The sequence below is a fragment of the Erpetoichthys calabaricus genome, chromosome 3 (assembly GCF_900747795.2).
Source record: "Erpetoichthys calabaricus chromosome 3, fErpCal1.3, whole genome shotgun sequence".
NCBI classification, from domain to species: Eukaryota; Metazoa; Chordata; class Cladistia; order Polypteriformes; family Polypteridae; genus Erpetoichthys; species Erpetoichthys calabaricus.
The window spans coordinates 128,119,566-128,135,433 of record NC_041396.2 but is presented as its reverse complement, the minus strand read 5'-3'; the positions used below and the strand labels follow the sequence as shown (position 1 = coordinate 128,135,433).

The following is a 15,868-nucleotide window of genomic DNA, read 5'->3' as shown; positions in this document are numbered from 1 at the left end:
ACTTGCACTTTTCACCATCCCCTTGTTTGGTGTGTGTGTTCTCATTCGGGTCATGACTATTGACGGTGTCGTGTTCAAGAGGCTCCCAAAATGAAAGAGGAAGCAAAGATCCAACCTGCACCATCACAACATATCATCACCTGTGCTGTGGATATGAGAAAAGATGATGTCCACTCTGCCAAGCCAAGTACTGTACAAATGACTGAGCCCAGTCTGAGAAGTTGGTATTACTTGAAGAAGGCAACTTGAGAGCCCAAACTCTTCTGCCAGAAAGATATGCTTTCCCCATGAAATTGCAGAAGCCACAACAAAGAGCGTAATGGAGAGCTCAAAAAAGCAGCATTCAAATCACACCTTGGACAAAAGATCATGTAGCAAAGAGCAAGAGTTCCTTCCAAAGTAGGAAATGTCCTCCACTTAAAACCTGGAGAAACAACAACAACCAAATCCACACAACAGTGGACCTACAGTAATCCTTAAACATTTGGCATTGTGGTATTGGTACTTGATTTATTTGTGCCAATATATATTAACACTCTTAAGTAGCCAGTGAACAGACTCTCTTTTCTGTATAGCTTCATGACTTTTTACGAGAAAAAAAGGATATTGTACTGTAATCCCAGTTTGCTATGGGATTCACTCAGATGTGAGGTTAGACTAGTTAATTGGGCTAACAGAGTACAGCTTAAAGTAAGAGAGGGAAAAGGTGCTGGGCAGACTGCAGTGATGATGTAATGGTGAGAAATTATGCTTTCCTTCCCAAAGGTAAATTTTAAATAAATGAATGAATGTTGGGATTACTTTTAGATACATTTCAAAAGCCAATGTCAGCCAGCTAACCATCTCTCTGACTTCGTGTTCAGACAGAAATGGCAATCACATATAAATTAAGAAGCTTGAATTCTTGAATTAATGCATGTTGTTTAAGTGAACTAAATGAATATTGTTTTAATAAAGGTGCATAGGACTTGAATATCCCATCTAGACGTTTCTGTCCTTGTTGTGAAAAAAACTTTCCTATGTATTCAAATAAATCATTCTCGGAGACCAGATAAGAATTCAGAACGATTCATTATTTGCACATATGCACAAATGTCTCGGTCCATGAAGCAAGAAATCATTAATACAATTAATTCCTTTTACTCTTTTCTATTACCATTATCTTATCTGATGCATTTCGTCATCTGACTCTTAATATGCAGAACTCTATCGTCTTAGCCAATTGACTACAGCCACCAGTAACTTCACATACATGTTCATTTTTCCATTATTCTAAACATTGCTTTGTTAATAAGTGTGTCCTACGGGTTTTCCAATTGACCTTATCACAGCTTCATAATAGGGGTGGTTGGGCTTTCTCACTAATTTGTTCTTGCTTTTTAAGGGGGTGTTCATTACATATCTACTTCATTTTAACCTTAGCAACTATGTTGGTGTCTCCTCTAAATGAGGCAAAAACCTCACGTACCCAAGCTTTAAGCTGCATTTAGTTAACCCTTTAGTTACCTTCAGTCCTTTTCCTTATGCTTTTAATAATCATTGTTACAGCTTAATCTAAGTATATGCTTATTTTAAATTGTACAAATTATCATGTATTGGTTAAAAATATTTGATTAAAATTCAGTATCCTTTGCTTGGACACAGTGTTCTCTGTCTGTCTGTAATCTTCAGTGTATATTTAAAAACTAGAAATGGCTATAAACCTGAGTTAGCCCATGCGTCTTCAGCTTGCTTAACAATGAGCCAATTTCAAACTAAACTAAACCTTGTCCACTGATGTCATATTACATGACTTATAATCAGAGAGGATATCAGGCTTGATGAATGTAATTGCTGATCTCATTGCTGGACTATATTAGATTATATGACTAGAAATTGCAGGGTATGTCAATTGCATGACTCCTTAATGACTTTCCATCATTGTTGTCCCTTTTACTGACAGAAGTTGTGGACAAATTGGTAGTTTGGACACCCAGGAATGACAGTTTTCAATTCTAGACAAGAAACTTACGAAGCCCAGCAGGATACAACGTGTTTCTGATTTTTGGTCCGTGCGATATTTTTTAATCACAAACTATTTGATAAAAACAAAAGACCCAGTTCTTCATGTAAAATCTTAACTTTGGTGTTGCTTTCAAAGACTGCTGCTTATAGTGTGCTAGACTGATGTAATCACCTTCTGATGTCTGGTTTATACGTCATGCATCTGCACTGGTTGCAAGGGCAGCACAGCAAAAATGTCGTCAGACATGGTGACACATATTGGGATTTTGGCACATGCTGCTTACAGAATTTTTTTGACATGGCAATTAGAACCAGCACCAAGTACCCTAAATGGCAAAATTCATGGTGATGACAACTGTGTTTATATTATAGTAGAAGAGTGCTATGCACTTGTGTTTATAAAAAAAAAAAAAAAAACTTTACAAATAAACTTTTCTGTAGAAAGTTACAGGTAACCCTCCACCCTGTAAATCCATATTACTAACCGAGAATGGTAAACCGGATATGGAAGCAGGGACCTGCCCGTGGACGCAGGAGACATAGTGCGCAGGCGCCACACAAAGCCCCCCTCCCCAGAGTGAAACGGGAGAGACTACGAACGTGCACAGGCGCCACACAAAGCCCCCCCGCCCCAGAGCGAAACGGGAGAGACTACGAACCGTCTGACATGCCGCAAACCAGGCAGGCATGGCTCCAAAAAGAAACCGCTCGACTGACCGAGCTACAAAGTGAAACGGGAAACACCACGAAGTCCGCAGTGGTCCACAATGCACCGCATGATAGTACGGAAGAAGCTCTATATTAACAATGGGGGGCTCAAGAGTGACACGGGCGGACGCTCCGTATTAAACGTACGTCATCCTCACATGTCCAAACTATACAGCATAGGTGGATCACATTACAGTGATGCATTATTGACAGTACAGTAAAGATCACAGTATCGCAAACAAATGGAAATTAGTACTCGGAAAAAGGGAGAATATAAACACCACGGACCAGGTGTCATTGAAACAAAAGCAGGATAAAGCGAGGTCAGAAATAAAAGACAGAGTAGAAAACAAAGTAAAACGTAATAAACAGGTTAAAGAACGGGGCCAAACACATGGAGAGCAGGTTACAGATGATGAAAACTGGAATGCAACAGCTTCAAAAAAACCTAGGCACAAAACACATGCACAGCGAGATACAGAATATAAAAGCAGAAAACATGACAGTTAAACGTCCACACCACACAGCGGAGGCAGACCCGAAAGGTGCAGGCGCCTACATCGTGCGTCGGAAGGCGCGGGACAGTACAAAAGGCAAAGGCGCCTACACAGCATGGTAAAACCCGACATAATACGGAAGGCGCAGGCGTCACCGCCATATTGTGAGTGGCACTACTGCGTAGTGAAGACGCAGGCGTCACCTCCATATTGTGCGTGGCACTATTGCGGAGTGAAGTTAGGAATAATGTGCTGCTTGGGATCGTACAAAACGCCGAACGCGACCCACCGTCTGAAACTTTTGTGTTGCTTTCAAAGACTGCTGCTTATAGTGTGCTAGACTGATGTAATCACCTTCTGATGTCTGGTTTATAGTTCATGCATCTGCAAAGCAGGCACGGGTTCAAACCGAACGAGCTCGACTGACGGATATAGGCCTACAACGCGTGTCTCAAACCGCAGAAGCAGGGCAAGCACGGGTTCAAAACAATGCAAGCTCCTACAACGCGCGTCTGAAACTACGGCTGCCCAGCTGGCACTGGTTCAAAACGCCGGGGATAGGCGAGCGAAGCCCCCTTGTAAAGTCTGGTCACCAGAAAGCATATCTGGACTATCAAGTTTGCAAAGCTGGTAGCCCAGCAGACTGTCATATCCATTTACAATTTGTCCACCCCTGTTGCAGCAAATAACATGCTGTTTAACAGAGCCAGTGCTGTATGAATGCTTTCTAGGTGCAGCAAGTTTCTACCGAAATCTTAGCCCCTTTTTTTGTTTTTCTTTTTTCCATGTTTATGCGCAAGTAAAACAGAATGTCTTTTGTTTATGACATTCTTGCAACATTGCTTCCCGCAATAGAATTAAACACTCTGCATAGAAGCAGTAAGAGAAACAGTGGCGGAGCTGCAGAGATAGCAGTGTCTCACATGTCTTCCTTGCTGAACTGATGCTACAAACAACCAGTGGTCTTAGCACACACACATGTGTACAGAACCAAATTAGACTTGCTAATCAACCTAACCTGGGGTGTGGTTAGCTATGCTGCCTCATTTTTCCAAATTTGGAAGTTCTAATGTCCCCTCGCACATCAACCTTCTGTGAAGAATTTGCACATTTTTTCTATTTCTATTGGAGTTCATCGCTTTCCTCACCCATTCAACAAAACACATTGGCTAACCTGACTGGTGAATTTAACCTGGCTCCTTGTGAATGCATGAGTGTGTTGCTGTACCCCAAACTGAATTAGATTATGTGGGCTAATAAAACACTCTATACACTAGAGGTTGCTTCACTGAAACAGACATGGTGGTTTTGCATTAAGTTAGAATTCACTGACCATGTGTATGACAACTATGTACAGTAGTACAGCTTGGAATGCTTTCTTAAATGTTTCAGTTATGCAAAGTCATACATAAAATATAATTAAGGATTTCCATACTTCTCTTTCATCCTTAGCAGTTTAGATTAATTGCATCTCTGCATTATTGCTCAGTATTTTTCCTGTTGTATTGCTAGGGTAAAATGTGCAGGTTTGAGTTAGCTCCTTCATAAATCAAATGTTCTGTGTGTAAAATGTAATATAGTGTAATCACTTCATATTTTATGTAAATTCTAACTGTGCAGTATAATATATAGTATATACAGTATAGTATGCAGTATATAATATAGTATAATGTCAATAGTGTAGCCTGAGCAAAAGCAATCAATTTAATGTTTCCTGAGTGAGAAAATCTAAATTCTCCCTCTGCTTTTCCTTGTCCTCCTGCCTGTTTTCTACCCACTTTTATTACATCCTGCTCATGAAGAATTTGACAGTGCAGGCTGTTTCCACATAAACAAAACATTCTGCTGATTCATGTATAAGCTATCTATTTTACAAAGTGCAAAGTGTAGTTTTTCACAGATTCCTTCACAAACTACTGACATTAGTACATGCATGCACATTTTTTATTTGTCTCAGAGCTCTGTACTCCATATTGTGGATGGAAAAGGATTGTAATTTAAGACAAAATAAGAGAATCTGCAGCAGCAGAAGGTCAGCTGTGATTTTACTAGGAAACAAAATGGATGATTGCATATTGGTATTGAAATCACCATGGATTTGAGAGGTTAGGATCCTAGATAAACTGTGTAATTAATATGATAGTTTTAAGTATTGTGTTTGTAGTTTGATGACCCGAATTCAGGATTCAATAATCAAAATCTCAAAATGCAAATATATTGCAAAAATATTATCCATTACTGTGTTATCATTTGTAGTTGGTGTATATACTGTATATTAACCAGAATTAATTTAAATTCTCTTAGTTTCCCCTTCAGGGTCCATTATCAAGTCAGTGGCTATTAATGTGATTGCATTGTGAATTAAGATTTCTTGAACATTTTGTTTTGCATTAGAAGGTTTTTGGGGCCATATATATTAAGTATAGTAATTCATATTAAAATGTAAAACATAATGTTTCACTTTTTATTACTAATTAGCTCTCAGCATTGGGGTAAGGGTGAATCTTTTTTTTTTTTTTTGAGCAGGGATTCCCTGATCAACATTTTTGCCCCCAATCCAAGTCATTTAATACTGATCCAATGTATATGCTGACCACTGAATAGCTGTCCAATTCATTAAGAAAAAATTGCCTGCATCCAAGCAGATCCTTAATGTGTTTTTAGTATTTTACAAAATAACAAAATATGCAAACTAAAATAGCTAAGTAAGCAAACTGAAAGATGTCTTTGTAAAGAGCTCTTATCAATTCCACTTATTACAGCATTATAGTAGTAAAACTACAACAACAACATTTATTTATATAGCACATTTTCACACAAAAAGTAGCTCAAAGTACTTTACATAATGAAGAAAATAAAAATAAAAGACAAAATAAGAAATTAAAATAAGACAACATTAATTAACATAGAAAAGGAGTAAGGTCCGATGGCCAGGGTGGACAGAAAAAACAAAAAAAAAAAAACTCCAGAAAGCTGGAGAAAAAAATAAAATCTGTAGGGGTTCCAGGCCACGAGACCGCCCAGTCCCCTGTGGGCATTCTACCTAACATAAATGGAATAGTCCTCTTTGTAGTTAGGGTTCTCACGGAGTCACTTGATGCTGATGGTCATACAGACTTCTGGCTTTTAATCCATCCATCATTTTTGGAACATCATGGTACTCAGCCACCACCAAAAGGACACCGGAAAAGGAAACAGAAGAGAGAGTAGGGATTAGTACAGATTTTAGAGCCACCATGAATAGTTATTATAATGAATTGGATATACAGAGTATCAGGATTAAATTACAGTGAAGTTATGAGAAGGCCATGTTAAAGGGTTCTATTCAATAAGGGCGCGGACAAAAGGGCGACCTCAATTGGGCGCAGAGAATAAAAGCGCACATAAATAAAAGCGATCTTCAAAAGGGCGACCTCAATTGAGCGCCGAATAAAGGCGAGCTTCAAAAGGACGACCTCAATTGAGCGCCGAATAAATGCGCGCGCAAATAAAGGAGTGCTTCAAAAGGATGACCTTCGGAGCGAATTAAATTAATTGTCCTTGATTATGCTAATAGACCGCATCTCGAATATCTATGTGGTATTGCACATAATCTACAGCTTCAAGTGTAACTTGCTTTCACCTTTTTATACATTCAGTCATTGCCTTAATCTAATTTTCTGTAATTTTGAAAACAACGAAATATGTTCAGTTATTGCCTTAATCGAATTTTCTGTAATTTTGAAAACAACGAAATATAGAGAGCTTTAGAAATAGTTCGTTAGAAGTTCATGCATTAATTAATTGGATGTTTTAATATTCTTGCTTTCACCTTTTTATACGTTCAATCATTGCCTTTATCTAATAAATTTTCTGTAATTTTGTTGCGTTTGCCTTTATTCGCTGCGCCCAATTGACGTCACCCTTTTGAAGCACTCCTTTATTTATGCGCGCAGTTATTCGGCGCTCAATTGAGGTCGTCCTTTTGAAGCTCGCCTTTATTTCTGCATGCCTTTATTCGGCGCTCAATTGAGGTCGCCCTTTTGAAGATCGCTTTTATTTATGTGCGCTTTTATTCGCCGCGCCCAATTGAGGTCGCCCTTTTGAAGGTCGCCTTTATGTGCGCGCCCTTATTGACGGATACCATGTTAAAGTAATGTGTTTTCAGCAGTTTTTAAAGTGCTCCACTGTATTAGCCTGGCGAATTCCTACTGGCAGGCTATTCCAGATTTTAGGTGCATAACAGCAGAAGGCCGCCTCACCACTTCTTTTACGTTTTGCTCTTGGAATTCTAAGGAGACACTCAGTTGAGGATCTGAGGTTGCGATTTGGAATATAAGACGTCAGACATTCCTATATATAGGATGGGGCGAGATTATTTATGGCTTTATAAACCATAAGCAAAATTTTAAAGTCAATCCTAAATGACACAGGTAACCAGTGTAGTGACATCAAAACTGGAGAGATGTGCTCGGATTTTTTTTTCCTGGTTAGGATTCTAGCAGCTGCATTCTGCACTAGTCTTTTTTGGGTAGTCCTGAGAGGAGTGCATTACAGTAATCTAGTCGACTGAAAACAAACGCATGAACTAATTTCTCAGCATCTTTCAATGATACAAGAGGTCTAACTTTTGCTATGTTTCTTAAGTGAAAAAATGCTGTCCTAGTGATCTGATTAATATGCGATTTAAAATTTAGATTACAGTCAACAGTTACCCCTAAGCTTTTTACCTCCGTTTTTGACTTTTAATCCTAGTGCTTCCAGTTTATTTCTAATAGCTAGAATGCTAAATTTCTAATAGCTAGAATGCTAAAAATGAGTAATTTAAACACAGTTCCACTTTGAAGTGGTATAATAACTTTAACATTCAAAGTCACAACAAATAAACATCACAATTCTACTTAGTAAAGCATTATAATAAAAGTAGTATATTAAAATGAACAACATAAATCTCAATTCAGCTTAACCTGAACATGGAAAAAACAAAATCAAGTTCAAGTATGTACTTATTGGAGTAGCAGCATGCACTTGAATATCAAGATAATAAAACTTCAGTGCAATTTCTTGTTATCAGGGAAGACTAGTTCTTAAAGGAGCTGCTACAGTTTTCCTCTCTCTCATTCAGTTATGTTTACTCTTGCTCTTATATATGGTATAAAAGAAAATTTACTGAAAGAAAGCTTAATGCAAAAAAAAGTAGTTTTCACCATTTCTGTAACAAAAAAATCAATATTTTCACACATTGATTCAATTAATTGATATTAGCATTTGAATACTGCTTTAAATGTAAATATAGCTTTTATCATTTTTAATCATTAATTGCAATACAGCTTTTTTTGCTGTTAATATACATTTACCATATTTATACAGGTGTTTCTATTTTATTATTTTCAGTGTACCAGCTAAAAAGTTCTAATTATTGAGGTGTAACTATAAATATGGATTACCATTTTAATTATACAGTACTTGTTTCTTAATAAAATGTGTACTGTATGACACACAAAAACAAATAATAAACACAGTACAAGCCCATAAAAAAGCTGCAAATTTATCAAATGTTCATGTTTATAAAGATGATACAAGGCTAACCTGCCTAACATGTTTACGAGTAAAATAGAATTCCTAATGGAACTGAACGTGTGGTCCATGAATATGAATATGAATAGCCATATCTCAGATTATACATGTTTGGCCGCAAAAAGTTGCTTGCTGAATTTGTTAATGTGATATGTTTTAAATGAGTAGCAGCATTTCTGATTCATCAAAATTTAAAAGTATGACTATAATAGTGCAAATATATATAATATTTATACATATAATTTGTTTTTAACCCTAACTACTTCACAAACATTTCTTCTTCACATGACCTCAATTTTTGCTTTTAGAGCAATGAATTGCTGTGATTATTTTATACATTTCATAAAATGACATTATTTGTTTTCTTTTTCAATTTTTAGTTAATGGAACTAAAGTTAACAGTTGATGGACTTGAGAAAGAGAGAGATTTCTACTTCAGTAAACTAAGGGACATCGAGTTGATCTGCCAAGAACACGAAAGTGAAAACAGCCCAGTCATCTCCAGGATTATAGATATTCTATATGCTACAGAGGTACATAATTAATGGATTTTAATTATAAATCTGCTCAAAAAAATTAAAGGAACATTTTGAAAACACATCAGATCTCAATGGGAAAAAAAATCATGCTGGACTGGGTTATGTGTTAGGAACGAAAGGATGCCACATCATTTGATGGAAATGAAAATTATCAAACTACAGTGGGCTGAATTCAAAGACACCTGAAAATCAAAGTGAAAAAATGATGTGGCAGGCTAGTCCATTTTGCCACAATTTCATTGCAGCAACTCCAAATCGTACTCAGTAGTTTGTATGGCCCCCAGTTGCTTGTATGCATGCCTGACAACATTGGGACATGTTCCTAATAAGACAACGGATGGTGTCCTGGGGCATATCCACCCAGATCTGGACCAAGGCATCACAGAGCTCCTGGACAGTCTGAGGTACCATTACTGACCCATCACCAAACCGGTCATGCAGAACAATGGTACAGGCAGCATAATGTTGTCCACGGCTTCTCCAGACCCTTTCACATCTGTCATATGTGCTCAGGGTGAAGCTACTCTCATCTGTGAAAAGTACAGGGCACCAGTGGTGGACCCGTCAATTCATTCTGGTGTTCTATGGCAAATGCCAATTCAGCTCCATGGTGCTGGGCAAGTGAGCACAGGGCCCACTAGAGGACGTCAGGCCCACAGGCCTGCAGGAGGTCATTTTGTAGGACTCTGGCACTGCTCATCCTGTTCTTCCTTGCCCAAACGAGCAGATACTGGTCCTGCTGATGGGTTAAGGACCTTCGACGGCCCTGACCAGCCGTCTTCTGGAATCTCCTCTGGAATCTCCTCCATGCTCTTGAGACTGTGTTGGGAGACATGGCAAACCTTCTGGCAATGGCACGTATTGATATGCCATCCGTGAGAAGTTGGACTACCTGTGTAACCTCTGTAGGGTCCAGGTACCACCTCATGCTACCAGTAGTGACACTGACCATAGCCAAATGCAAAACTAGTGAAAAAACAGTCAGAAAAGATGAGGAGGAATAAATGTCGGTGGCTTCCATCTGTTAAACTATTCCTATTTTGGGGGTTATCTCATCGTTGCCCCTCAAGTGCACCTGTTGTTAATTTTATTAACACCAATGCAGCTGAAACTGATTAACAACACCCTCTGCTATTTAACTCACCAGATCAACATCCCAGAAGTTTCATTGACTTGATGTTATACTCTGATTCAAAAGTGTTCCTTTCATTTTTTTGAGCAGTATACAGTATATAGTTTGTGTGTGTGTGTGTTAAGAACAGATTTTGTGCCTTGGGTCAATTCAGATAATAGTACTATAAAACAAGCAGGGTGTCTTTGAGCTGGAGGCTGATAGGTATGCATTTCTCAATAAAGCTGATTTGTTTTTAATGTATATAACTCATACACATTTTTCGAAAGTGTAATAATTGTAAAACATTATTCAACACAATGTGACATTCTCAAAAAAAGAAATTCACTGGATAAACTAGTACCGTAAAGCACTATGAAATCCATTTGTAGATGTATTATACACAATTTTCATTTTCTCTTTTTTATTTTTATTCTTTCTCTATACAAATGCTGATTTCTGTTTTCAAGGTTTAAGAACAAATGGGATTTACATAACAAAATAACATTCTCAAACCCACTAAATTCAATTCCAGATTGCAGTTCAATCCTATTCAATGGACAGGCAGAGAACAGCCCTGGACAGGACAGCAGTCTGTCTCATAGCCAGTTTGCACGCACACACCCAGACTTTCATTCACATAGGGTCAGTTTGAAAAAAAAGATTACCTGTAAGAAATCCCATGCAGAAAAATAGAAAATGTATGGGAAACACAGGATGCTGGATAAATGAGATTACAAGCTTACCCATTGTATCATGTTTCTCATAAATAAAAATGGTTTAAATTATTTTGTTGGAAGGAATATTTAATTGTCTGAATTTGAATCCCGTTTTACATGTCATCGAACAGAATATTCTTAAGTGGATTCATTTTGTTTGTTCACATTTTATATTGTTCACATATCAATAAAGTTTACTTTGCAACATGATTATTACAGTAGTAATGACAAATAGCATTAAATCAGTGTTTACAATATATTTCACTTAGTAAAGTAAATAAGCCATAAACAGTTGAAAAAAAAGATATGCTCAATATTTCTGTCTGTTGTTGGCTCTTTTGTCAAAAGAGATCAATTTTTTATTTTCTCTTTATCAATTGTATTACAGGTAATGGTTAACTATATAAAATATAAATACATACTGTAAGTAAGTGCAGATACATATTTCGGCATTAAAACTTAGAGAATTGACATTTTTTGAAATGATATGAGTGAACAATTCGTGAATAAATTGACACAGACGTGTTTAGGTTCCTTTCAGTCAGAACATGTGAAGCTGTTTGTATGAACTGGCAGCATTCTTTTACCTCAGCTTTATACCGTTTGTATTTATTTGAATAATAATTTATTTATATTGGCTAACTTTGGTAATAGTTATCATATGTACTCTGCCTTTGCAAATGCAGATAATTTGTAAAATATGCAAAAAGAACATCTTGTTTGATTCCAAGATCAGAAGAAAATTGTTTATCTACAAATTACTTTTGTGTGTAAATGTATCATCATTATCATCACTTAAATTTAAATACGCACCTAGAATAATGCAGTGCAGATACCATGTGACCAGTAAGCTATGCAGTTTGTACTATGATATACCAAATTAGATGCAGAGTATATTTTTATATCCAGACGGTGTAATACAAATTGTCATTTTTAGCCCCCTGTCAAAAATACCCTGTGAAATATTGAGGCACTGTCGTCCCCTTGAACCCTCAGATCAGACGTCAGACACCAGATAAAAATCCAATTATTAGCCTATTTATTTTATAATAATAATGTGCACCAAGCACTCTATACTCCACTATACTCATATAATTCACAATCACTACACAATAATCCCTATAATAACCAATACAATAATCAATCCTCCACTCCCAGACGCGTTGCCACCCTTTCACCCAGCTCAGCTCGACGTCTGGGATTTCCCACAGTCCTTTATAGTCTTCGACCCGGAAGTGCTTCTGAGCCCTCAGTCCATGTGATTATCCAGCACTTCCGGGTCAGGTAAAACTTCTCTTTTTCTTCAGCCCGGAAGTATATCATTTCTTCCGTTCCCGTGAGTTGGAAATACTTCCGGGCTATACGGAAAATATAAATCCCTGGGCCTCCCTGCAGCAACTCCTGGCGGCCCCATACGTTATCCAGCAGGGCTGTGTATTAAAACTCCATAGTCCATGATACCCTGCTGGAATTTGGGGCATCTTCACGTTGCAAGGAGGGCTCCATCTAGCGGCCTGGGGGTATTGGCCGGGATGAATGGCCGGCCATATCCCACAACCCTAATTGACATTTTTCAATTGAGAGTTTTAATAAAACCTGGATTTGTTAATATAACAAATTTATTTATGGTCTTTTCACAAATGTATGTATACAGGTTCTTTAGTTAGGTGAACCACAACATATATAAATCTGCAGATACATAAAAGATTTTAAAATAAAAACATTATTAATGTATTTAGTACATAAAATATATTTAAAAATATAAAACTTCTGTCTTTTTGCCACCTCATTGATGCATGAAAGTGACAGAAACATTAACACCTTTTGCTTAAATACTCCCAGTCTGTGCAGACTGATAAAGCTGCAACCATATTTTCTATTTATCCTATGCTTCTTTGTTTTCTATTTTAAAAGATTCTGAGGTTTGTTTTTACACAGTAACAAAAACTTGATGGGTAGTGATTCAGAAGTATGGTAATTAGTAGTTTTTCTAACCTCTTACTTGTTTCCTTTTTTTTATCAGTGTACAGAGTAATCTAATTTGTGGTTTAAGTTTTCATAGTTCCATAAATCTGTGCTTGTCAGTTTCTAGATCCTGCCTATTACCTTACAGCGTAGCTTGGAGACAAGTCTGCCCTGTTATCATTGGGCACAGGCCACAGTGGCAAACTAGGTTGGGGCACTAGTCCATTATAGGACATGCTTACTCATACAGGAACAGTTTAGATTTGTCAGTCTACTTAATGTGTACATCTTTGGGATGTGGAAGGATATCAAAGTACCTAAAGAAACAGTATATGTGCAAGAAGAGAACATTCAGCTGCCAGACAAGCAGATGACCAGCCAGGAACTGAATCTTGTGACTGAACCTAAACACTGTACCAGAATACTGTTCTCAAATAAACAGAAAATGTTGTTTCTTTTGATGCACTAATTTTCAGAAAGATACAACTGATGTCAGCTTCTGTCCTCTGTGGTATGTCTGTATTGCCATGAATAACATGATAATACTGGTAATATAAACTGGGTGATAGGGTTAGGATTTAGAGCACTGACCCTATGAAGTTTTTGTTGTATATGAAAGAGGTTAAACTCACAAAGAGTTTTTAAAATGGACCAAAAGGATGCAAGAATTACCTCCATTGCCTCGGACAGGATGATTTCAACTGGGCTTCTGTGCTTCTCTTTCCATTCTTTCACTCAAGCCAGATATCTCACACAAAATTAAATATTGATGAAATTAGTAAAGAAAATACTACAAACATAATGAACTCTTCAGCAAAACCCAGAAGAATCCGAAACATACACCTGGGTCTTTCAGAAATGACCCCTAAAAAATAATGTAAAATCTAAAGGCAACTTACAGAGCAAATGTAATGTTTTTTTTTCTCAAATTCCTGATGCGGCTGTGTTTTTTTTCACATTTTAGGAAGGGTTTGCTGCTCCAGATGATGATGATGTTAATGAACAGCACCATGAAGACCAAGATGAATATTAAACCTAATGCAATCTTTCTTTCTTTCTTTCTTTCTTTCTTTCTTTCTTTCTTTCTTTCTTTCTTTCTTTCTTTCTTTCTTTCTTTCTTTCTTTCTCTCTCTCTCTCTTTCTGTCTCTCTCTCTCTCTCTCTCTCTCGCTCCAGGTATCCCAGGCTGTTTGCTAGAAATTCTTTATTTTCATTTATGCAGCCCTTTTTCCGGACATGTAATACTCACTGCAACAAAATCCTAGGCATCTCAGCATGGTGTAAAAATATGCAGTAACAAAATGCAGTATGCTGGACACAATATTGATCAAAATTGTACATATTTGAAACAAAATGGAAAATCCTGAAAATGAAATGTGATTTTTAATCTGACTGCTAACAGGGGTATGTGTTGTTTTCATTGAAATTCAACAGTGCCCGCTGCTGAATATTTTCAGACAGAAATTACACCATGCTCCCTTTTATATGGTAATTCTTACAGCTTCTGGCACATTTCCATTACACTCAACTGACAGACTGTATTATATTAAGAAAAGATATTTAATTTGTATATTTTTTTCATAATGACTTTATTGCACTTTGCATATTGTTTAACAGCAATCATTTGAGAAAAAGATTGATCTTAAAAAACAGTTAAGAAAAAATACAATGCAAGTTATTTTGAAAGTACATTTGTGTTTTGAACAAGGCATGAAGCTTTTTATTTTTATTTTGTTATTTTAAAAGAGAAGTGTTTTTTTAATCCTAATGAAAGAGATTTGATGTTTTGCATTCTGCAAGCCTTCCATCAATACATATCTCAGCATGTGAGCAGATGATTAGTGACAAGTTTAAATGAATTTTAAGAGTTGCCCTGTAGTCAAAAGGCAGGCATAAATTTAGTGTCTAAAATTAAGGGTGTTCAATAGTAACTGCTTAAACATTTATAAGCACGGTCTCATTTAACATTGATTAAGCTTAAAATGTGCTTTTTTCCCTAAAATATGAAACAATTTTTATTTTCACTTTTAGGACTTAACAAATCTCTTTGCACAAATGCCATCTGCTAAATGCTTTATATTGATTGAGAATGTGAATATTTTAGCTGCTGTTTTTTTGTGATTTACTGTTTCAATTGGATTTTTTTTAGTGTTGTACACCTTTAATTTTAGCAGCAAACTCTTTTGAGAATGAATTAACTAGAAAAGAATTAGGAGAGTCTTAATCATTAAATAAAGGGTCTAACATGGGTTACCACCACTAAAGTTCTGTCAATGTTGTTAATTAAAAACCGATACAGAAATTTGCCTTTGTCATGCCCTCTTGCATTCACATTGCCTGTCTGATTTAAATACTGTGACCATAACAATGGTGTGTAAGACTTGCATCTGTTTTAAGTTTTGTTAATTAAATAAACTTGTGTGAAAAATGCACCTAGGTTGTTATGTTGTAACATTCCTTCCAGGGTTGATCGACTCCATTCTGTTGTCTTTTAACAGTCATCTTTTCATTAGTTTCCAGGCTGGACATAAAATGGCATTGTAAAGTTGATTATCTGTTCTTGAATGAGGCTAACAAGACAAACATATGAAAAGTCAGAAATTTGCTTTGGATTTTTCAGTTGATTTGTCTCCAAATTAATTTATTTCTCTGTATACTATACATTAGATTTTGCATGCTTCCAATAAATTAAATTGAATTAGTGTTATAGTACACCTAATTAAATACAAAGTTTCCTAATGACTTGTCAATGGCATATTGATATGTTTCT

General features: G+C 36.6%; 1 protein-coding gene across 5 annotated transcripts in view; it reads left to right on the top strand.

Annotated features, from left to right (window-relative positions):
- Positions 1-15,530, top strand: part of mapre3b (microtubule-associated protein, RP/EB family, member 3b) — a 280,639-nt gene extending 265,109 nt beyond the window's left edge. For all 5 annotated transcript variants that reach the window (XM_051925018.1, XM_051925015.1, XM_051925016.1 and 2 more), the window contains 2 exons: positions 9,146-9,298; positions 14,064-15,530. In XM_051925018.1, coding sequence (XP_051780978.1) covers positions 9,146-9,298; positions 14,064-14,132 — 222 coding nt within the window. In that variant the 3' untranslated portion in view covers positions 14,133-15,530. The remainder of the gene's footprint in view (positions 1-9,145; positions 9,299-14,063) is intronic.
- Positions 15,531-15,868: the final 338 nt, after the last annotated feature.